Source organism: Lepus europaeus, chromosome 10, assembly GCF_033115175.1.
Source record: "Lepus europaeus isolate LE1 chromosome 10, mLepTim1.pri, whole genome shotgun sequence".
Taxonomy (NCBI): Eukaryota; Metazoa; Chordata; class Mammalia; order Lagomorpha; family Leporidae; genus Lepus; species Lepus europaeus.
This window is the reverse complement of record NC_084836.1, coordinates 69,070,381-69,093,055: the sequence shown is the minus strand read 5'-3', so window position 1 is coordinate 69,093,055 and position 22,675 is coordinate 69,070,381. Positions and strand designations below refer to the sequence as shown.

Genomic DNA, 22,675 nt, shown 5'->3' with positions numbered 1-22,675 from the left:
CCTGGGAGGCAGTGGATCATGGCCCGTTAATTGGGTTCCTGCCATCCACGTGGGAGATCCAGATGAAGTCCTGGGCTCCTGGCTTTGGCCTGGCCCGTCTGTACCTACAGTGGGCATCTGGGGAGTGAATCAGTGATGGAAGATATCTCTCTCTCTTTCTTTCAAACAAATAAAAAAAGTGAATAAGAAGTGGGGTGGGGGGTGGGGGGGAGAGGAGCAGCAAGAACTACAGGTTAAAGAAGAACTCACTTGGTTACCCTGAGGCACAAATCTAACTAAAGCGGCAAGTCACAAGGCTGGTGCTGTGGCATGGTGGGTAAAACCACGACCTGCAGTGCCAGCACCCCATATGGGTGCCGGTTCAAGTTCCATCTACTCCACTTTCCCAGCCCTCTGTTATGGCCTGGGAAAGCAGTAGAAGATGGCCCCTGCAGAAAGCAGGACTTGGGCCCCTGCTCCCACGTGGAAGACCTCCTGGCTCTGGATCAACCCAGCTCTGGCCGTTGCAGCCAACTGGGGAGTGAACTAGAGGATGGAAGACCTCTCTCTCTCTCTCTCTCTCTGCCTCTTCTCTGTGTGTGTGTGCAATTCTGACTTTCAAATAAATAAATAAATAGATCTTTAAAAACAAAAAAGAGGCAAGTCACAAGAATATATGTCTGGAAAAGAACTTCCAGGCACAGGGAACAGATGGGGCCAATAACTTCCCCCAGAGCAATACATGCATATTTATTAACACACATTTGCTTGTGAATGTGTTAACCCTTTCTTTTCTTACACTGAAACATAACTGCAAAATCCGTGAAGCCAGTCCAAAATTGAATCAGGCGAGACACTTTTGAATCTTGCTGAGTGTGCAAATGCACCCCTCGATTCCGTTCTCCTAGGAACTGAGCCCAGGAGAGGCTCAGTGCATGGCATATGCACCACAGTGCGTATCAATCCTGGGGGAGGGGCTGGCTCCCAGTGACTCGGCCAGAGCTGGGTGGGGAGAGCTTCCCTCAAAGAGTTTCCTTAACTCTGTCCTTTTGCTCTAATTGCTGTGGACGTGCCGGGCAGCACAAAGTGGCTCCCGAGGGTGGTTCCTGCCGATGCTGGGTAAAGGTCCCCTTATTCAGAGTCAAGGACTGACACAAAATAAAAATGCCTCTGATCTCGGGCCTCAGCAAAGATTAGGCTGCCTGAAAAGGGAAAAGCACGGGGTGGAAGTTATACGGCCAGAGACCCACCCTCCCTAATTGATCAGCGGCAGCTGTTCTGAACTTGGAACCTCTATAACCAATCTCAACCAAGTATCACTATTCCCCCGACGATACCTTTATCCTTGAACTGCTGACTTGTGATGTATTTGCTGTGAGCCCTCTACTGTCTCCAGTAGCTCTAGACTGGTCTACCTTTTTATCGTCACATACAATATGTAGATATTGCTTATCTTCTTTAATTTTCAGACAGTGGAAATTCAGATCATGTTTGTGAACAATGCATTCTGTACTGAGTTCAGGGTCTACCTTAACAGTCCACTGGAACCAGGCACTGATAAAGCCTTTTTTGACGATGAGTATGACTGCAATTGGAAAATCAAAGACTATTTCTTGGGGCCGGCACATGTGGCACAGAGGTTAATCCTCTGCCACATGGGCACCAGTTCTAGTCCTGGCTGCTCCTCTTCCGATCCAGCTCTCTGATGTGCCTTGGGAAAGCAGTGGAAGATGGCCCAAGTCTTGGGCCCCTGCACCCACATAGGCGACCCAGACGAAGTTCCTGGCTCCTGATTTCGCATTGGCTCAGCTCCCGGCCATTGTAGCCATCTGGGGAGTGAACCAGCAGATGGAAGACCTTTCCGTCTGTCTCTCTCCTTCTCACTATCTGTAATTCTACCTCACAAATAAATAAATAAATAAAAACGGGGCCAGCGCTGTGGTGTACCAGGTAAAGCCTCCACCTGCAGTGCCAGCATCCCATATGGGCGCTGGTTCGAGTCCCGCTGCTCCACTTCCAATCCAGCTCTCTGCTGTGGCCTGGGAAAGAAGTCGAAGATGGTCCAAGTTCTTAGGCCCCTGTACCCACATGGGAGACCTGGAAGAAGCTCCTGGCTCCTGGCTTCAGATCTGTGCAGCTCAGGCCGTTGCAGCCATTTGGGGAGTGAACCAATGGATGGAAGACCTCTCTCTGCCTCTCCTTCTCTCGGTATGTAACTCTTTCACATAAATAAATAAATCTTAAAAAAGAAAAAATACTTGCCCTTGCTCCTGACTCCAGCTCTCTACTAATGTGGATGCTGGGTGGCAGCAATAGTGGCTCATCTGACTGGGATCCACTTGTCATCTGGGAAACCTGGATTGAGTTCCTGGCTCCTGGTTCCAAAGGCTGTTGTGAGTATGTGGTGAGTGAATTGGCAGATTGGAGCACTTTGTGCATGTGTGTGTGTGTTTGTGTGTCTCAGATAAATAAATAAAACTAGCCAACTTACAAATTACCTGAAAAAATATATAATGTCTTTGTAATCTTAAGATAGAATTTCTTGGAGCTGGCACTGTGGCACAGTAGGTTAAGCCATTGCCTGAAGTGTGGGCATCCCACACTGTCCCAGCTGCTCCACTGCTCATGCACCTGGAAAAGCAGCAGACGATGGCCTGAGTGGTTGGGCCCCTGCACCCATATGGGAGACCCAGATGGAGTTCTAGGCTCCTGGCTTTGGCCTGGCCCAGCCCTGGCTGTTGTGGACATTTGGGGAATGAACCAGTGAATGGGAAGTCTGTCTCTGTCTCTGTCTCTCTCTGTTTCTCATTTCAAATTAAAAAAAAAAAAAAAAAGAAGAAGAATTTTTTTAGTGAGCCCACTTTTAAAAAATTATGAAAAAGCAGAAATATAATAAATGATGTTAATAAAATTGACTAGAACAGTGTTGATAAAATTGACTATAACAAATATTAAGAGCTCATCTAAATGACATCTGAAATAAGATTAACATATAAATGACAGAGGCAGACACTGAGGCACAGTGGGTTGAGCCAAGGGATTGAGTTACCACTTGCAACACAGGTATCCTATCCTGGGGACTGAGCTGCTCTGCTCCCGATCCAGCTCTCAGCTAAGGCACCTAGAAAAGCAGTGGAAGACGGTTCAAGTGCTTGGGCTCCTACCACCCAATGTGGGAGACCTAGATGTGGGTTCTAGTTCCTGGCTTCAGTCTGGCTTGCAGCCATTTGGGGAGCAAAGCGAACGCAAGGTTTCTCCATCTCTCTTGCTCGCTCGCTCTCGCTCTCACTCTCTCTTTCTCTCCCCCTCTGTCATGCTGCCTTCCAAATACATAAATAAACCAGAAAAAGAAAATGCTGAAAGGGGCTAGCATTGTGGCGCAATGGTTTAAGCCTCCACTTGCAAAGCCACCACCATCCCATATTAGAGGGCCAATTTGAGTTCCAGCTGCTCTGCCTCTGATCCAGCTCTCTGCTAATATGCCTGGGAAGGCAGCAGAAGATGGTCCAAGTATTTCCATCCACATAAAGAGCCAAATGGAGTCCTGGGCTCCTGGCTTTGACTTGGCCCAGCCCCAGAGTGAGCCAGCAGGCGGAGGATCTCTCTCTTTGCCTCTCTCTCTGTGTGTAACTCTGACTTTCAAATAAACAAAATAAACCTTTTTAAAAAATGAAAGATAGGGAGACGCTATCTGCAACATGTTTATCTGAAAAAGATTATTATCTAGTATCTGCAAACAATTCCTACAAAACAATAACAAAGAAGATAAACAATCTAAAAGAAAAAACAGACAAAAGTACAGACAATTCCCAGAAGAAATCCAAATGACAAATAATATATATAGATACAGATATATCTACTCCACAACTCTAGTAATCAGGCAAATGTAAATTAAACTGGCAAGGAAATTCATTTCACATCTGTTAGACTAGGAATAATCTAGAGGTTTTGCCATTCAAGTATTGGTAAGGACCTTCATACCCTGCAAAGCTAACACGCTCACTTTAGAAAACACCCTGACAACACCTGTTCAAGCAGGAAATGCATCTATTCTTTGCTCTAGAAAGTCTAGATACATGCGGGGCTTTAAAAATTCATGGCAAATTATTGCAAAAAATAATTATCTAAAAACATTATTATCTAAAGGCAGTAAATCTTTGCAGGAAGTATCTGTGCTAAGGAGAGAAACTTGCCTCTCCCCACAATTCCATTCTCTCCTATCTTTGCACATGCTGTTCTCTGCTCCTGGAAAGTCTTGTCTACCTGGACAAGTCAGATAAATGCCCAGTTTCCTCCACAACCTCGCCAAGCCTGACTTCACCTGGAAACTCCACCATCACTATCAAAACTGATCACTCCACTACCCCTTCCTTCAGCGCTCACTGTACTTCAGACATTTCCCTATTACATTACTTATTACACCACAGCATAACTACTTGCATTTTTTAATTTATTTATTTATTTATTTGAGAGACAGAGAGACAGAGAGACAGAGAGACAGAGAGACAGAGAGAGAGAGAGAGAGAGAGGAGAGAGAGAGAGAGAGAGAGAGAGAGAGAGGGAGAGAGAGAGGTCTTCCATATACCTGCTGCTTCACTCCCCAGATGGCCGCAACGTCCAGAACTGCATTGATCCCAAGCCAGGAGCCAAGAACCTCTTCCAAATCTCCCACGACAGTACAGGAGCCCAAGAACTTGGGCCACCTTCCACTGCTTTCCCAGGCCATAGCCAAGAGCTGGATTGGAAGAAGTGCAGCCAGAACTGAAACAAACCAGCGCCCATACGGGATGCCTGCACTGCAGACGGCAGCTTTATCTGCTACGCTACAGTGCTGGCACCAACTACTTGTATTTTTAAATGTAAATCTTCTCCACTAAACCTCTGGGCTCTTTAAGGAAAAGGCCTACTTTTGTTTTTTGGGGTTTTTTTTTTTTGGTTTTTTTTTTTTTTTTTTTTGGTTTTTTTTACTTTTATTTAATGAATATAAATTTCCAAAGCACAGCTTATGGATTACAATGGCTTCCCCCCCCCCATAACTTCCCTCCCACCCACAACCCTCCCATCCCCCGCTCCCTCTCCCATTCCATTCACATCAAGATTCATTTTCAATTCTCTTTATATACGGAAGATCAATTTAGTATATATTAAGTAAAGATTTCAACAGTTTGCACCCACATAGAAACACAAAGTGAAACATACTGTTTGAGTACTAGTTATAGCATTAAATCACAAGGAACAGCACATTAAGGACAGAGATCCCACATGAGGAGCAAGTGCACAGTGACTCCTGTTGTTGACCCAACAAATTGACACTCTAGTTTATGGTGCCAGTAACCACCCTAGGCTCTCGTCATGAGTTGCCAAGGCTATGGAGGCCTTTTGAGTTCACCGACTCTGATCATATTTAGACAAGGTCATAAAAGACAGAGTGAGGATAGTAACCAATGATCCTAAGAGTGGCATTTACCAGGTCTGAACAATTATACAGCATTAAGTGGGGAAGAGGACCATCAGTAACACAGGTTGGGAGTAGAGCCATTGGAGGTAGAGTAGAGGTTATGATTACGAAGGAATGAGGCCCAAGTGCGCTAGACAGGGTCTAGAACAAAGGACAGAGTCATTATTAGAGGAGCTAAGAAAGGTGCTGTCTAAGCTACAATTAAGTTTTCTGATTGAGAGGCAAATAGAACCTGACAGAAGGGGCTTGATAATAATCTGGTGGGCTTTAAAGGCCTACTTTTGATTTGCCTTTATTTTCCTGAAACCTCAGAGTGGCTGCAGAGCAGGCCCTAAAATGTTTGTAGATTGAACAGCAATCATAGATGACTTGGGGTTTGGGGAGCTCCAGTACAGTTCACACGTATTGAACCACAAATCTGAGATGACTTAGACACTCATCACTTTGGGGCAGACCAGTAGCTCCTTACCATTTTTTGTCCGGATCTTATAATACCCTTACTGTTAGCCTTATCTCCTGTCTCAGGGCCCACATTGTAGTACAGCAGATTAAGCCACTGCTTGCAACATAGGCAGACCATATGAAAGGGACAGCTCAAGTCCCAGCTGCCCCACTTCTGATCCAGCTCCCTGCTAATATGCCTGGGAAAGCAGGGGAAGGGGGAGGATAACCCAAGTGCTTGGGCCCCTGCCACCTACATGGAAGACCCAGAAGAAACTCCTGGCTCCTGGCTTTGGCCTGGCCCAGTCCTGGCTGTTGCAGCCAGTTGGGGAGTGAACCAGTGGATGGAAGATCGATCTCTCTCTCTCTGACTTTCAAATAAATAAGTAAATTTTTTTAAAGATTTATTTATTTATTTGAAAGTCAGAGTTACACAGAGAGAGGAGAGGTGCTGGTGGTGGGAGTGTCTTCCATCCAATGGTTCACTCCCCAGTTGGCTGCAATGGCCAGAACTGAGCCGATCGAAAGCCAGGAGCCAGGAGGTTCCTCCGAGTCTCCCTCAGTGGGTGCAGGGGCCCAAGGACTTGGGCCATCCTCTACTGCTTTCCCAGGCCATAACAGAGAACTGGATCGGAAGTGAGCAGCTGGGACTCGAACCGATGCCCATATGGTATGCCAGCACCTCAGGCCAGAGAGTTAACCCACTGCGCCACAGTGCTGGCCCCATCAACTACATAAGTAAATCTTTAAAAAAAATTTTTTTAAGAATGCAATCTCCTGTCTTTCCCACTTCTAATTCATCTCAGATGTCTCAGACTACACAGTACTTTCATCTCATCATTTCCTTGGGCAATGCATTATGGTTCTTTAATAAGTTTCACATCAAATCCAAATCCCTTCTCTTCATGCATGAGGCCCCCAAGCATCCTGCCCTACTTTAGTATTCCAAACATACTGTTCAATCACTCTATAATATAGACTCTGCTAGGGCTGGAATCTTTATCCAAGCAACAAGAACAAAACTCCTGGCCTGGGGCAGATGCTCAATAATTGTAGAGTTAATAAATAAATGAATTATTTGTAATACGTAACCATTTGTTTCACCCGTTAGTTTTCTTGTTCTCTATAGGCATCAAGCTCATTTCAGCCTATCTTTGAGTTCCTTAATACCTAATAAACACACCTACTAAAGTATATCACATATTTTAATACATGTTCCTAAATATAAGGGAATGCCTTGTTTTCCCAAAAAGAACTAAAAGAGTTTTGGGTCAACATAATATATATGAAATACTCAAATGTCTACTTTGAATAGTTACCAGTTTAGTGAAAATTAAGTCTAATATTATTTAGAACCCGTATATTAAGTCACATATAAAATATTAATTTAGAGATAATGCTTTTTCACTCAATTTTCAAGTAGAGGGGGGAGAGAGAGAGAGAGAGAGAGAGAGAAGTGACAGAGAGGACTCTTATCTTCCGGTTCACTCCCTAAATGTCCACAACAGCTAGGCCTGAGTGAGGCTGCAGTCAGGAGCCAGGAACTCAATCCAGGTCTCCCATGTGGGTGGCAAGAACCCAAGTACTTGGGCCCAAACCTGCTGCTATCCAGGGACCACATTAACAGGAAGCTGGAGTCAAGGGTGGAGCTGGGACTTAAACCCAGTACCTCACATGGGCTGCACTGTCTTACCTGCCTAATCCTGAATTTTTATGACATGATTTTATTAAATTATCAGTGCTTTCATAATCACTAAAGCTATTTTCACTGTTAAGTAATCCAGTATATACACCAAATCATTTTTTTTATATGAGAGTACTTCAAAAATTCACGGAAAATGGAATTAAATGGTAACTTCATACATTGGTGCAAAAAAAAATTGGAAACCCATGCACAATTTGTTTTAAATTTGAATTTATATTTTGGAATAAAAATACAAAATAAAGTTTTACAAAACACACAGGAACACTCCTTAAGATACATGCTACATTTACTTAGAAAAAGTTACCAATCTGATCTAAACAAATAGCTGTCTCATATTTATTTTTTTAATAACATGCATTTTTTGGAACTTTTTCAAGATGATTTTCAAACTTTCTTTGTATCAAAATAAACTTATCTTCTTCTTTTTTTTTTTTTTTTTTTGACAGGCAGAGTGGACAGTGAGAGAGAGAGACAGAGAGAAAGGTCTTCCTTTTGCCATTGGTTCACCCTCCAATGGCCGCCGCGGCCAGCGTGCTGCGGCCGGCGCACCGCGCTGATCCGATGGCAGGAGCCAGGTGCTTCCCCTGGTCTCCCATGGGGTGCAGGGCCCAAGCACTTGGGCCATCCTCCACTGCACTCCCTGGCCACAGCAGAGAGCTGGCCTGGAAGAGGGGCAACCGGGACAGAATCCGGCGCCCCGACCGGGACTAGAACCCGGTGTGCCGGCGCCGCAAGGCGGAGGATTAGCCTAGTGAGCCACGGTGCCGGCCTTGAAAAAATAAACTTATCTTCTAATTCAAATTTCCATGAACTTTTTTGTTTTGCTGTTTATTTTTAAATATTTATTTTATTTATTGGAAATGAAAAGTTCTAGAGAGGGGAAGAAACAGAGAGTGAGAGAAATCCTCCATCCACTGGTTCACCCCCCAAAATGGTCACAACAGCCTGTGAAGCCAGGATCCTGGAACTCCATCCGGGTCTCCCATGTGGCTGTAGGGGCCCAAGCACTTGGGCTATTCTCTACTGCTGTCCCAGGTGTATTAGCAAGGAGCTGGATCAGAAGTGGAGCAGCCAGGACTTGAACTGGTTGGTACCCATATGGGATGCTGGCATGGCGGGCAGTGGCTTAACCCACTGTGCCACAATACCAGCTTCTTCCATGAACTTTCTGAAGTACCCTTGTATATCTTAGTTGAGGTCAATTTTTTTTTTCCTTTTAATTCATGCTATGCTTGTATTCCTTTTTCCCAATTTTTGGACTTTTTATTTAGAAATTTCAGATTTATAGAAAAGCTGCAAGAATACTATAAAGAATTGTCATATGCTCTCACTTGTTCCTCAAATGTTAACATTTGGGGCTGCCATTGTGGCATAGCAGGTAAAGCTGCCGCCTGCAGTGCTGGCATCCCATATGGGCGCTGGTTCAAGTTCCAGCTGCTCTACTTCAGATCCAGCTCTCTGCTGTGGCCTGGGAAAGCAGAAAATGACCCAAGTCCTTAGGGCCCTGCACCCACATGGTAGACCCAGAGGAAGCTCCTAGCTCCTGGCTTTGGATTGGCCCAGCTCCAGCTGCTGGGTAGGGCCAGGCTGGAGCTGGGAGGTCTGGAACTCCATCCAGGTTTCCCATGTAGGTGCAGAGACTCAAAGACTTGGACCATCCTCTACTGCTTTCCCAAGTACATTAGCAGGGACTGGATCAGAAGTGGAGCAGCCAGAACTCGAACCAGCGTCCATATGAGATGTGGGCACCACAGGCGGTGGCTTTACCTGCTATGCCACAGTGCCAGCTCTGACAGTGCTGTTGTCATTTTTTAGTTTATTTTTATTTACTTCAAAGACACAGTGAAAGAGAGAGACAGAGAGAGAGATGTCTTTCATCTACTGCTCCACTCCCTAAATGCCCACAACAGCCAGGGCTGGGCCAGTCCAAAGCCAGGAGCCCTGAACTCCATCTGGATTTCTCATGAGTGTGGCAAGGGATCGAAGTACTTAAGCCGTCATCTGCTACCTCCCAGGGTGTGCACCAGCAAGAAGCTGATCAGAAACAGAAGCAGGACTCAAACCCAGGCACTGACATGGACATCCCAAGAGGGGGCTTCACCCACTGCCAAAATTCCCACTCAACAGTGCTGTTTCTATACATATGCCCAGGCTGCCTGGGTTCAAGTATTTTTTTTTTCCAAAGATTTACTTATTTATTTATTTGAAAGTCAGAGTTACACAGAGAGAGGAGAGGCAAGAGAGAGAGAGAGAGATCTTCCATCTGCTGGTTCACTCCCCAGTTGGCCACAATGGCCATCCAAAGCCAGGAGCCAGGAGCTTCTTCTGGGTCTCCCACGTGGGTGCAGGGGTCCATGGACCTGGGCCATCCTCTACTGCTTTCCTAGGCCATAGCAGAGAGCTGGATCGGAAGCGGAGCAGCCAGGACTCAAACCAGCGCTCATATGGAATGCTGGCACTGTAGGTGGCTGCTTTACCCGCTACACCACAGTGCCAGCCCCAGGGTTCAAGTCTTGACTCAGATCTTGAGCGCATTATCCGGCCTCACTTTCTTCAATTATAAAGTGGAGGTAACGATAGTACCTACCTTAGGAAGTTATACTGAGAATTTAATGGGCGAATCTACAGAAAGCACTGAGAACACTGACAGCACACAGTGTCTGCAACATGGTTATTATTATTACCATTTCATTTGGAACCTGAAAAGCAAGTCTGAGTAAGCCAGGAGGAAGCGAGGAAGAGACGAAATCCCAAGCAGAGAAGAGTAACATACGCAAAAGCCCAGGGGCAAAAAAGCTGCCTGGCCCAGGGCAGGGCTGAAAGGCCAAGGTCTGTTAGCACTTTAGAAAGCCAAGGGGAAGAGACAGCACCAGGTGAGGCTGGGAAGGTTAAGAGGGGGTCCATAATGTGAGACCTCGCAGGCCCAATTACAGAGGCTGGACTTCATCCTGGCCATCAGAGGAGACCTGAGAGGGGAATGAACCGTTTACACTCGCAGTGTAAGAAGCTCTCTCCGGCTGCATGGCTGGAGCAGGGACACAGATGCAAGGGAACCAGTAAGTCTGGACCAGAGGCTTGGAGGTCAGACTACGAGCAGGGGCAGGAGGGATGGAAGGTTGAAGAAACAGAAGATAGATCTAACGAGACTTGGGCGTGTGTGTGTGTGCGTGTGTGTGTGTGTGTGTTGGGGTGAAGCAGCAGTGACAGAGGGGCACTAAAATATTTAAGAATAAATTCCTATGTTCCTGCATATTCTTTTTTTTTTTAATTTATTTACTGTGATTGGGGCCAGCGCTGTGGCACAGTGGGTAAAGACGCAGTCTGCAGTGCCGGCATTCCATATGGGCACCAGTTCAAGTCCCGGCTGCTCCATTTCTGTTTCAGTTCTCTGCTGTGGCCTGGGAAAGCAGTAGAGGATTGCCTAAGTCTTGGTCCCCTGCACCCACATGGGAGACCTAGAAGAAACTCCTGGCTTGGGATTGGCCCAGCTCCAGCTGTTGCAGCCACTTGGGGAGTGAACTAATGAATGGAAGACCCTTCCCTCTCTCTCTCTCTCTCTCTCTCTCTCTCTCTCTCTCTGCTTCTGTAACTCTGCCTATCAAAAAAATAAAATAAAATCTTTTTTAAAAAATCATTTACTTATTTGAAAGGCAGAATAACCAAGAGGAAGAAAGAGAGAGAGAAAGAGAGAGATTTTCCATTTGCTGGTTCATTCTCCAGATGGGTACAAGAACCAGAACCAGACCAGGCCAAGGAAACCAGGACCAGGAACTCTATCTGGGTCTCCCATGTGGGTAACATGGACCCAAGTAATTGAGTCATCATCCACTGCCTTCCTGGGCGCTTAGCTGGAAGCTGGATTGGAAGAGGTATACATGGAACTTGACTGGCTCTCCCACATGGGAGTTTAATTCCCTGTGCTCCAACACCTGTCCCTGCCATATTCTTTCGCTGAACAAAATGCCTTTCTTCTATTCCATCTTTCCAGGTACAATTTCTCCACAGAACTATCTCTGATTGTCCCCTTCCCCAGGAATGTTCTAGAAATAGAGCTGAACACTCTTTTTTATAAACTGCTAAAGTTAATTTGTCTTCCTTTATTTCACAGGGAGACAGAGACAGAGACAGGATCCTCCATCTGTCCATCCACTCCCCAAATGCCCACAACAGTCAGAGCTGGTTCAAATGGAAGCCAGGAACCTGGAACTTAGGGTCCCCCACATGGGTGGCAGGGAGCCAAATCCTCAAAACACCACCACTTGCTTCCCAGGGGGTGTGCACACCAGCAGAAAGCTGGAATCAGAAGCAGGGCCCGGACTAGCATCTAGCCACTCTGATAGAGGATGCTGGCATCCCAAGTGGTGTTTTTTTCTAAGATTTATTTTTATTTATTTGAAAGGAAGAGTTATAGCTAGAGAGAGGGAGACAGAGAGCGAGATCTTCCACCCACTGATTTACTCCCCAAATGGCCACAACAGCTGGGGCTGGGCCAGGCCAAAGCCAAGAGCCTGGAACTCCATCCGGGTCTTCCACGTACTTAGGCCATCTTCTGCTGCTTTCCCAGACACACTAGCAGGGAACTGGAAAGAAGTGGAGCAATCCAGACTGTAACCAGCACCCATATGGGATGTTAGTGTCCCAGGCAGTGGCTTAATCTGAAATGCCAGGCCACCCCTACCCCACCATCCAAGTATTGTCTTAACCACTGAGCCGAACACCCGCCTCCCACAACTTCTATGCGCATTCCTCAAACATTTTTTTTTTTTTTGACAGGCAGCGTTAGACAGTGAGAGAGAGAGACAGAGAGAAAGGTCTTCCTTCCGTTGGTTCACCCCCCAAATGGCCACCACGGCAGGCGCTGCGCCAATCCGAAGCCAGGAACCAGGTGCCTCCTCCTGGTCTCCCATGAGGGTGCAGGGCCCAAGCACTTGGGCCACAGCAGAGAGCTGGACTGGAAGAGGAGCAACTGGGACTAGAACCTGGGGTGCTGCCGCCGCAGGCGGAGGATTAGCCTAGTGAGCTGCAGCACAGGCCTCCTCAACTATTTTTTTAAAAATATTTTATTTATCTGAAACGCAGAGTTACAGAGAAAGGGAGAGAGAGATCTTCCACCTGCTGGTCCACTCTCCAAACGGGCTCAACAGTTGGGGCTGGGCCAGGCTGAAGCCAAGAGCCAGGAGCCTCATCCGGGTCTCCCACAGAGGTGCAGGGACCCAAGGACTTGGGTGTAGTAGCAGGGAGCTGAATCGGAAGTGGAGCAACTGGGACTCAAAACGGTGCCCATATGGGATGCCAGTGCTGCAGGCAGTAGCTTAACCTGCCAAACCCCCAAAACCGAACATGGAGAGGAGCTGGCAACTCCCTGAAGACGGAGACTTCTCAGTCAACTTCTCATCTCGCCCACCGCACCGCCTCCAGGGCCACGCTTCGCAGAACCTGCCCTCAGACTACGTGGGTGCGACACTCCCAAGCAGCTCGTGCCAATACACAGCGCGCAGCCCACAAAGCACGAGAGAGAAGCAAAGGCTTTCATCCATCTTGTTCTTTGCCCATCACAGAACTCCTAAGGCGGGTGCCACGTCCCGGGGAACAAACTCAGGGCTAGACTAACACGTCCAAGGTCACACACAAGAAAGCAAACGGCAGGTGCTCAGATTCAGACCCAGACTCCGTGGTTCCAAATGGAATGTTCTTGCCACCTCCCCCTCCTCCACAGAGGTTAAACACTCGCACGGACCCAAGAGAAACGTTAACTCTTGGGAGCACCTTAAGTGCCACTTCTGCAAATCCTCCCCAGCTTCAAGTATTAATTTCCTCAGAAATGTTTACTGAGCACTAACTACGAGGGTGCTTCATTTGTGGAAAATAGAATCCAAAGATAGGTTATTTGGGGCACGATATTTTGAAATTCATGCATTTAAGGGAATCTGGGAAAAGTCGATAGAAAATGTGCATGATGAGCGATTATGCATGGATTGCAAACACACTCTCCAAATACACATCTCCTAATTCCAGTTTTCCACAATTTTTTTTTAAATGCTCTGGTCCGTGCCAGGTATGGCACCTAGTGTTGGGAGTACCGAAGTGACCCGGGCAAGAGGTGCTTGCTGTTTGCCTTGTTCAGGTCAAACAGGGAAACGAACGCATAAAGAAAATACAAGGATGGTACGAGAAGAAAAAATATATATAAGCGTCCTGTTTGTGGGTACTACTTCAGAACGGCGGGTCAGAAAAATTAGCATTCGACACCAAGCTTGGTCTTCAGCAGGCGCCTAACGAAAGATACTTTTCCACAGGCCCATTCCGGAATTCCACGAAAAGAAAGAAAAAGAAAAGCGTACTTAGCACGGAAGCCGCTCCCGCGTTGCTGACTCTTTGCAGCCACCCGGACGAAAATGGACAGTTCCCGGCCAATTAATTAGGCCGCCACTTTCAGAGAGCGCCACGAGTCCTCCCCGCCGCCAGGGGGCGACGTGGCTGGAAGCGCTGCCAAATTGACATTGGGAACCGGTCAAGCCCTCAACGCCTCGAGTCTAGGCAGAGGTTAAGGGAGGGAGGCGCCAGAAAGTTCTGAGACCCCAGGGAATCGTGAAGAGTCACTAGGCCTCTCAAGGAGAAGGCGTCCTGAAGTTCACAAACCCCCACTACTGACACAAGCCCTCGCTCCCTCGGGGAAAGCCCGCTTCCGGCGCCTTTAAACCCGGAAGTAGCGTTGCGTCCAATCCTGGCCCTTCTTCCGTACTTCGCGCCGCGGCTACCGAATCAACGCCCAGGTGAGGCGCATGCGTCCTCAGTGACCTTTGATCCGCAGACACCCACTCGTCCACCCCGCCCCCTCGTCCCGCCCTCGCGGTGAAGATGGCGCTCTCCAGGGTGTGCTGGGCTCGAGCTGCTCTCTGGAGTTCGGCTGTCACCCCTGGACCTTTTGTCAGCCGGAGGCTGCTGCTTGGTCACTCTTGGGTGGCCCCTCGGTGAGGGACCAGGAAAGAGAAAAGCGTTGTTGATGTCCAGGCCCTTGCAAGTGGCTCCACCTTACTTGCATGCTTTCTTCATTTTCAGGGTTCCCCGCCCTGGCCCCGGGATTTTTTTTTATTATTATTATTATTCTCAGGATTCGCACCCCGATCGGGCTAGAGATCTGACTTCCTGTCAGCTTTGAGTGCTCCGTGTCGTCTGGTCTACCCGTCCGCCCTGAGTGTTCCGAACCCATCTCTTAGCGCCGTTTTTGGCTCAAGTTTAATGGCTACTGTGTTGTTTCTACCTCTCTCTCTAAGCCTTAGCCTACGATTCAGGTTGTCGCAGAAACCTTGCAGTCTTTCCGGCTCCGTGTCACTGCCTCACTTCCTTTCCTGCCTATCCTACGCCCTATAGTCTGTATCCCTAGGCCTCAAGATTTCATCCTTGATTTCAGGAGCTTCAGGTCTTGGCATACGTTCTCTGAGGCTTGAGTGTTATGTTAGGGACCCCCAAGTTGTGCGGGGCTGGGGGTGGGGGGCTTCTTGGACTGGTTCCCAGATAGTCTCTCTTGATCTTCCTTGTAGGTCTTGCAAGCTTCACTTTTCTCCAAAGGCAGATGTGAAGAGTTTGATCTCTTATGTGGTGACCAAGACAAAAGCGATTAATGGAAAATACCATCGTTTCTTGGGCCGTCATTTCCCCCGCTTCTATGTCCTGTATACAATCTTCATGAAAGGTAAACACAGAACTACAGTAGAAGTCCCTGAGTCAGCTCTTTGGCTGCGTCGGCAAATGAAATAAATGAAATCGTTTTGCAAGTTGTGCCCTGAGGATGTGAGCTAGGATGTCTTCTGTTTCATAGAGGCCTGACTCTTATAAATTAGAACATGAGGATGTTTCTGGAAAGATGTGATGAGAAACAGCTTCTGACAACACGGGAGAGGGAGGAGAATGTAGGTTTCTTGTGGGTAACTGAACGCCTGGCTATAGTTGATCTCCCTGTTTTTATCAGCTGACCTTGGCCATTCGAAGGGGAAGTCTAAATGCAGGTCCCAAATCTATCTTAGGTAGCATGTTGTACTAGAGACAGTACTAATTGGCTTCTGAATGTTGCGGTTCAGAGATCTGCTTACTAGGACACCATATAAGCAGTGCCCTGTCTACTCTATAGTCAGGAATCAAATCTCAGCTTGTCACTTGCTGGCTGTGTGATTGGGTTAGTTCCCTAGCCTCTGTGTCCCTTGGTTTTCTCAAATTTTGTTAAAAATAAGAATTGACCCTATTGACTACATGGTTGTGAACGTTAAATAAGTCACTGCCAGGAGTCTCCAAACATTTCATAGAAAATGTGTATTATGAGAAAAATATGTGTGGGTGTCAGAATATTTGTACCAAACCAAACATCTTTTTAATTCCATTTTTTCCATGCACTTTTTGACATACTCTGATATGTGAAAGGTACTTAGTAAGTTCCCATTAAGTGTTAGTTGTTATAGTCTGTGCTTTTATGATAATGCCAATTATGATAAAGTACCACACTAGTCACCTTGGAAAACTATTCTAATTTTACTAGCTTCATAGACTAAAAAAATTATTTATTCTTATCTAGAGAGATAGAATTGGCTGTTTTGTCTGCCTTTAGGCTTATAACTAGGACATAATAAGAGAAAGGTTTGAAAGCATTTTGGTTTGTTTTGAAACCTTTAATTGAAAACTTGTAAACATACATATGCAAAATTAAAATAATGTAATGAACTTCCATGCACTCACTTCAACATTATTAACTCAAGACGGTCATTCTTACCTCATTTAAATGCTAGCTGTCTCCTTCATTTTTGAAGTCAATCTGGATATCACTTAAATTGTAAATATACTATGACAAGACTTTTAAAAAAGCTAGTCTTTGGTAAAGGTAGGAATTTCCATAGTATGAAGCCTTAACATACAATTATAAAAATATGTTGGATTATATTATTTATAAAAATGTTCCACGAAAGTAGGTAAGTTAATATCTGGCTGGGTGATCCCTAGGGCTAATCGAGCAAGACTTCCTGAAGTCAGTGAGCTTGATTTTGAAAGACAGGATGAATAATGAGTCCCAACTTAGCTTGAAGAGAGGTGTTGTGCTAGAGGAAGAAGGCCAGGTTGGCCTCATAAGAGTTCCGGGTTGGCCGGCGCCGTGGCTTAACAGGCTAATCCTCTGCCTTGTGGCTCCAGCACACTGGGTTCTAGTCCTGGTTGGGGCGCCAGATTCTATCCCGGTTGCCCCTCTTCCAGGCCAGCTCTCTGCTATGGCCCGGGAAGGCAGTGGAGGATGGCCCAAGTCCTTGGGCCCTGCACCCGCATGGGAGACCAGGAGGAAGCACCTGGCTCCTGGCTTCGGATCAGTGCGATGAGCCGGCCGCAGCGGCCATTGGAGGGTGAACCAATGGCAAAAAGGAAGACCTTTCTCTCTGTCTCTCTCTCTATCCACTCTGCCTGTCAAAAAAAAAAAAGAGTTCCGGGTTACCTCCATTAAAGCTTTTATGCAGCGTAATGTTGGGGAGGCTGAACGTGTGTGTGAGTGTGTGCGTATGAGTGTGTGTGTATGTGAGTGAACATAGGGTAGGAAGCTCTGATAAGATTCAAACTGGGATAACGTCACACTGTGTCTTCTGCTTTGATGAGGCAGGGTTGCAAATGTTATGGGCGGATGCCAAAAAGGCCAGAAGAATAAAGACAAATATGTGGAAACACAATATAAAGTTTCATCAGCTTTCATACCGGGAGATGGAACATTTGAGACAGGTACGGGCTGGGGGGCAGATCTCCGGCAGTTTATGGTCATATAATCACAATCAATCAAAATCTCAAGCTTTTCTCCTTTCCTTTCTTGCTCACCACTGATCAGCTTTCACCCTTTGCCATAAGATCAAAATGTTGAGCAGAACGAAGGCATGAGGTGATTCGTCAGAAATGGGTTCATCGAGAATTGAGCCCTCCGTAGCAGAGCCCCATTGAGTTTCTGGTACCTTCTGAATGAGCCGTGCAAACACTGACATCCAGTGCATTTCTGAACGTGCAAAAACACGCAAGGATCCAAAGGGCAGTAGGAAGTAGTATTGGGTGGTGACTTGATAAGGTGGTTTTGGACCTGAACAAAATCTAGAATTCCTGCAAACTAGGAAGACTGCACTGAGAGAGTTGGCATTATGTCAGTCCTTGTACCAGGTAATATCTGGGATACAAAAATTGATGTAGGTGTTTAGTTCACTGGTGAAGCTGCTACTTGGGGATGCCCACATTCCATATCAGAGTCCCTGGGTTTGAGTTCCGGTTCCATTGCTGATTCCAGTGTCCTGCTAATGCACACCCTGGGAGGCAGTGGATAATAGCTCAAATACTTGGGCACCTGCCACCCACAAGGGAGACCTGGATTAAATTCTTTCTAGCCTCCTGGCTTTGGCCCGGCCCAACCCCAGCTGTCTCTGTCTCTCTGCCTTTCAGCTAAATACATTTTTTTTAAATTTAGGTGAATATATCAGAAGTCCTGCCCTTATGGAACTTACCACATCCCACTTCTAGGCTGTAGTAGTGGGGTGTGTAGTAGGCTGGGCAGTGGGGTGGAGGGAGTTGTGCATTATATTATCAGGACTTGCATGGGTTAAACTGCATCTGTGTTTATTTCTGTGTAGTTTCGCCGAGACGTCACCAAGTGTCTTTTCCTAGGTATCATTTCCATCCCACCTTTTGCCAACTACCTGGTCTTCTTGCTAATGTGAGTACAGGCTGTCTCCCCAGCATCTTGGAGATATGTGGATGTTTTTAAAGCTAAAAGTTATTTTAAAAAAGAACTGTGCACTGAGGAAGTTAGGCAGAGGAACTTCCTGTTCCAATGTTATCCCCTGATCCCAAAGGGTTCATCAGAGCCACTCAAGCTGCTGTTCGGTTACCCGGACACTTCCCAGCCGTAGATGCCGATAACCTGGAGTTTCCCTGTCTCATGGCTTAGACGCCATGGGTGATGGGAAATGAGATAAAGACCTTCTCCCTCATCCTTAGAGCCAGCAGTCTACTCCCTGAGAGTCACAGCAATTTGGGATGAATTTTTTTTTTTCCTCCAGAAAAAGATGCTGCTTATGTTCTGTTCATCTGTCTTTATCGCTTCCTAGCCAAAGATGACACTTCCTGCTGTCTAGCAGAAACCTCAAGGCTTAAAAGCCTAAGACACGGTCTTCATGATTATTGGGGTGGGAATCAAGGGGGTGATTGGTTTTTCTCTTCCACGTGATGCTGACAGAGGCTCCTCCCCACAGTGATATATTTTAGTCCAGAGGGTCCAAGGTCACTCTCAAGTTCAGTGCCTTGGCAGGGATTCCTGGAAAACTAGAACTGTCAATCAGAGAGCCTGCCTGTGGCCTCCTGCGCGCGGTGGCCCCAGGGCAGTGGGACTGTTCTCCGAGCAGCTTAGGGCTCTGGGAGCGAGTGCTCCAGCAAAGGAGCATCTGGACGGCCTCTTTTAACCTTGTCCTAGAGGTCACCTAGACGCACTTCTGCTCCATTCTGTTAGTAGCATCAGTCACCCAGCATGGACCCAAGGGTATGGACAAGGCGTAGACCTCCCGTCTCCGGGAAGGGAGCCCCGGAGAATGCGTGGCCCTCTCTGCAAACCACTACACACGTGGACGAGTCCATTTAGAAGTATGTGAGGACACTACAGCCAGGACGCCGCAAAGGATAGGCCTTTGGATGCCTGTGTGCAGCTCTGTCCAAAGCGTGCTCCTCGTGCGCTTTAGTTCTGAGGAGTCCTTTTGTGTGCTTGCTACAGGCCAGGTTATCCCACTGCTTCCCTTCACGGGAGTTTCCAGTAATGGTGCCTGACACCATGCTTCGTTTAAGGAAAAGAACCATAAAGTATGGATACAATGTGCTGTCTCCTCTCCCTAGCCGCCGCGCCGCGCCGTGTCTGCAGGATGCCAGTTTCAGCAAGTGGCTTGGCGATTCTTTTTCCCTGCAGGTATCTGTTTCCTAGGCAACTACTGATCCGGCATTTCTGGACCCCAAAACAGCAGATTGATTTCTTAGATATCTATCACGCTCTCCGGAAACAGGCTCACCCAGAAATCATTAGCTATTTAGAAAAAGCCAGCCCTCTTATTGCTGACGGAGGACTCCGGTGGCGGCTGACAGACCTGTGCAACAAGGTAGGCCTCCATGCAGCCCTGCCAGGGACCAGGGATCTCACGGGAGCCACCGTGCCCCAGCACCGGGTGGGGGGACTACTTGAGACCCTGCTGACATCCGCCAAACTCACATCTCTGCAGATACAGCGTGGCATGCACCCAGCTGTGCAGGATCTCCTGGCTCTGAGACAGTGCTTTGGTTCCCACCCTCTGGACATGAACCAGCTCCAAACCTCACAAATGGTGAGCGCACCGAGGCCACCTCGTCCACAGCCTCCGCTCGTCCCAGGCCTTGGCCTGGGCTATGCTGTGTAACTTTCCCCTCCTGTTCTGTTGCATCGCAGAAAGCCTTGAGCCGGGCCATGCTGCTCACTTCTTACCTGCCCCCGCCTTTGCTGCGACGGCGGCTGAAAGCTCACACCACTGTCATCCAGCAGCTGGATAAAGCTCTGGCAAAGCTGGGGATCAGCCAGCTGACTGCACAGGAAGTGAGATCGGTGAGAGCGTGGTTGCGGCAGCCCTCAGCCCATTCTCATTTCCCTGCCTTTTTTCTGACTCAACTCAACTAGTGGATAGAAGTTGCCCTCGGTAATTTTTGCTTAATTTCTTTTCGGGCACTATCCTTGGGACGCACTGTCTTAGGTTGGATGGGTCTCTTTGCTTGTCGTCTTGTCCGTCACTAGTTCAGGTTGCCATGGTGAGTGGTTCCTGTGGGGATGAAGTTGTAACTTATTTAAAGGAGATTGAGGACTGTTTGTGCATCCCCACTTCCTTGCCGTGCTCACTCTGCGATTGGTAAGGACCATTTCTTCTCGGAATGCTGTAGGCCTGTTATCTTCGTGGCCTGAACTCTACCCACGTTGCTGAGGACAGGTGTCGGACTTGGCTGGGAGAATGGCTACAGATTTCCTGCAGCCTGGAAGGTAAGACAGGTCTCTGTGGTTTGGGGATTATTTTGGAGTTAATTATTGAGTACTGTGATAACCCTTTCCTAACATATATGTCTAATTGAAGAGAGGCAAACTCAGAGGCCTGGGCAGATAATGAACTATGAAGTGGGGGTGGGGGTGGGGGTGTAGTCTGAGATGGAGCTTCCCTGCCTTCACACGTTGTGCGCTTTTGCTGTTAGAGCCCATCTTGTGCACCGTAGGATGGTTAGCAATATCCCTGGCCCCACCACCAGATGCCAGGAGCACCCCTCCACCCCTGGTTATGACAGCCACAAGTGTTTTCAGATATTGCCAGATGTGCTGGAGTTGGAAGAAGGGCAGAGCTGTCCCCGTGTAGAAGCACAGGTGTGCAGGCATTCAAACTTAAAGCAAACACTGTGCTCCCTAAAGACAGTGTCTCCAAGGTGGGGAACTAGGCCTACTGGCCTCTTGTTTGGAACCTTTGGCTAGGTCTCGATGTTTCCTAGGCCTTGGGACATCAGGGTAGGCCTGTTAACCTTGACTCTGGAACATCCCAAGGGGGCTCATTGGTACCAGAGAAATCCGAGGTGATAGTGGCGTTTAGTTCCCTTACGCTCTCTGAATTTGCCACTGCCATCACATGAGATTCAAGAAATAGAGAATGAGTCGATGTGAATACAAAGTGGAAGGAAAGCAAAGCAGGGGCGCCTTGGTTACGGGGCCTGTTGATGCCCCGCGCCCTGCACTTGGCTTCCCGCCTCCAGGTTCAGGGCCTGTGCGCCACAACGGGTGGAAGACAAACGGCTTCCTAGCCCAGCCACTAACACTGCTGGTACTTTCAGAAGCCGAGCTGTCCCTCCTGCTGCACAGCATGGTTCTGCTTTCCATCAACTACCTTGGGACAAGACGCTGAGTGAGCCACGGAGTGGATGGTGGCGTCCTGCGATCACGATCACGTAGCTAAACCGTGTGGGACCAAACAGCCCTTGTCAGCAAAGGCTCTGTGCGCACTTGGATGTGTGGGAGGTGGAGGAGCAGGGGCCGTGAGCTTCGCTGCATGCCCCCCATGTGAGAACGTCAGACATTCACACCCAGAACTGAAACAAACCTTTCCAGGGGTGGCCCATGTGCGGTGCCATCCCGCCTCCTCCATAAGTAGCTGGAGCCTCTGTGCTCGGCTCCTCTGCGAGGTGTTCCGTTTAGGTCCTAGCAAGTCAGTTTTTGCCCCAGGTGGGACTCCTCATTTGGCCTAGGACCCACCCACTGCCACGCCCTTGACAGTTTTGAATGTAAGAATTTCTGCCTGGCGAGAACAGCATTTGCATCCACACGTACCCTTCAGCACTGCCCTCAATCCTTTCTAGTGACCAAAATGCGGGGTTTTTTGGGCCCCTCTCTCTCTGGCATGGGCTAGCGTCTTCCTTTCCTTCTCAAATCCTTTGAACGCCTTGACTGTTTTTCCCGGGGATTAACACGTGGGAACAGGCTGCTGGAGGAAACAGGAAGTGCTTCCCGGCCCCTCCCCCAGTACATCCAGCCTCCACGCCCCATTGTCTTACCTTCTGGGCTGGAGCGCAGCCCCTGTGGATCTACCTCCACTGTTGCAGCAACCCAGCTGTGACCATTGCTGGCTGCCTTCCTGGGGCCCTTGGACAAAGTCCCGCCCAGCCTGGGGAGAGCAGCAGGGGTCTGCTTGGAGCTGGTAGCCGGGTTTAGCTTTTGTGTGTGTCCATCGGTGACATGTAAGTTCTGTAGTATTTATTGTAAATGCATGAAGAAACCCAAGTAAAGACTGTCTGAAACCAGTGGGCAGCAATGACTTACGCGTGTGGTGATCAGTCATTTCGGCGAAGGCGTCTTTTACAAGCCTGACACACTCTAACTAAAGGGACTGGACTGGTTGGAACAGGACCCTTCTGGTGGGCTGGAAGCCGATCTTCTTGGTGGACGTTTGGAGGTGGTAACTAGGAATGGAGAGTTTCATCCATCTTTAAAGTGAATGGAACGAGAAAAGGGACCCAAGGGTAGGAACCGCATAGACAGGGCCCAGCTCCATCAGCAG

At 47.9% G+C, this 22,675-nt stretch overlaps 2 protein-coding genes across 4 annotated transcripts in view; one reads left to right on the top strand and one right to left on the bottom strand.

Annotated features, from left to right (window-relative positions):
• Positions 1-14,241, bottom strand: part of SLC11A2 (solute carrier family 11 member 2) — a 64,010-nt gene extending 49,769 nt beyond the window's left edge. Inside the window, exon 1 of the mRNA XM_062203667.1 lies at positions 13,925-14,241. The gene's annotated coding sequence lies outside the window, so the exon portion shown is untranslated. The remainder of the gene's footprint in view (positions 1-13,924) is intronic.
• A 175-nt stretch (positions 14,242-14,416) lies between these two features.
• Positions 14,417-22,433, top strand: LETMD1 (LETM1 domain containing 1). Of its 3 annotated transcripts, XM_062203661.1 has the most exons (9): positions 14,417-14,554; positions 15,125-15,276; positions 17,212-17,327; positions 18,215-18,297; positions 19,537-19,723; positions 19,844-19,945; positions 20,047-20,199; positions 20,529-20,625; positions 21,456-22,433. In XM_062203661.1, exons 1-9 carry the CDS (start codon positions 14,442-14,444, stop codon positions 21,524-21,526), a joined length of 1,074 nt encoding a protein of 357 aa, XP_062059645.1. In that variant the 5' UTR covers positions 14,417-14,441; the 3' UTR covers positions 21,527-22,433. The 3 variants fall into 3 exon arrangements, with proteins under 3 accessions (XP_062059645.1, XP_062059647.1, XP_062059646.1); XM_062203662.1 differs by lacking the exon at positions 14,417-14,554 and having other exon boundaries at positions 15,188-15,276; positions 18,249-18,297; XM_062203663.1 differs by lacking the exons at positions 17,212-17,327; positions 19,537-19,723.
• Positions 22,434-22,675: the final 242 nt, after the last annotated feature.

Excerpts from the sequence above, each read along its gene's own strand:
- LETMD1 (XM_062203661.1), top strand. The coding sequence starts at position 14,442 with ATGGCGCTCTCCAGGGTGTGCTGGGCTCGAGCTGCTCTCTGGAGTTCG. Across the intron at positions 18,298-19,536 it reads TACCTGGTCTTCTTGCTAAT|GTATCTGTTTCCTAGGCAAC; the intron begins GTGAGTACAGGC and ends TTTTCCCTGCAG. Across the intron at positions 19,946-20,046 it reads AGCTCCAAACCTCACAAATG|AAAGCCTTGAGCCGGGCCAT; the intron begins GTGAGCGCACCG and ends GTTGCATCGCAG.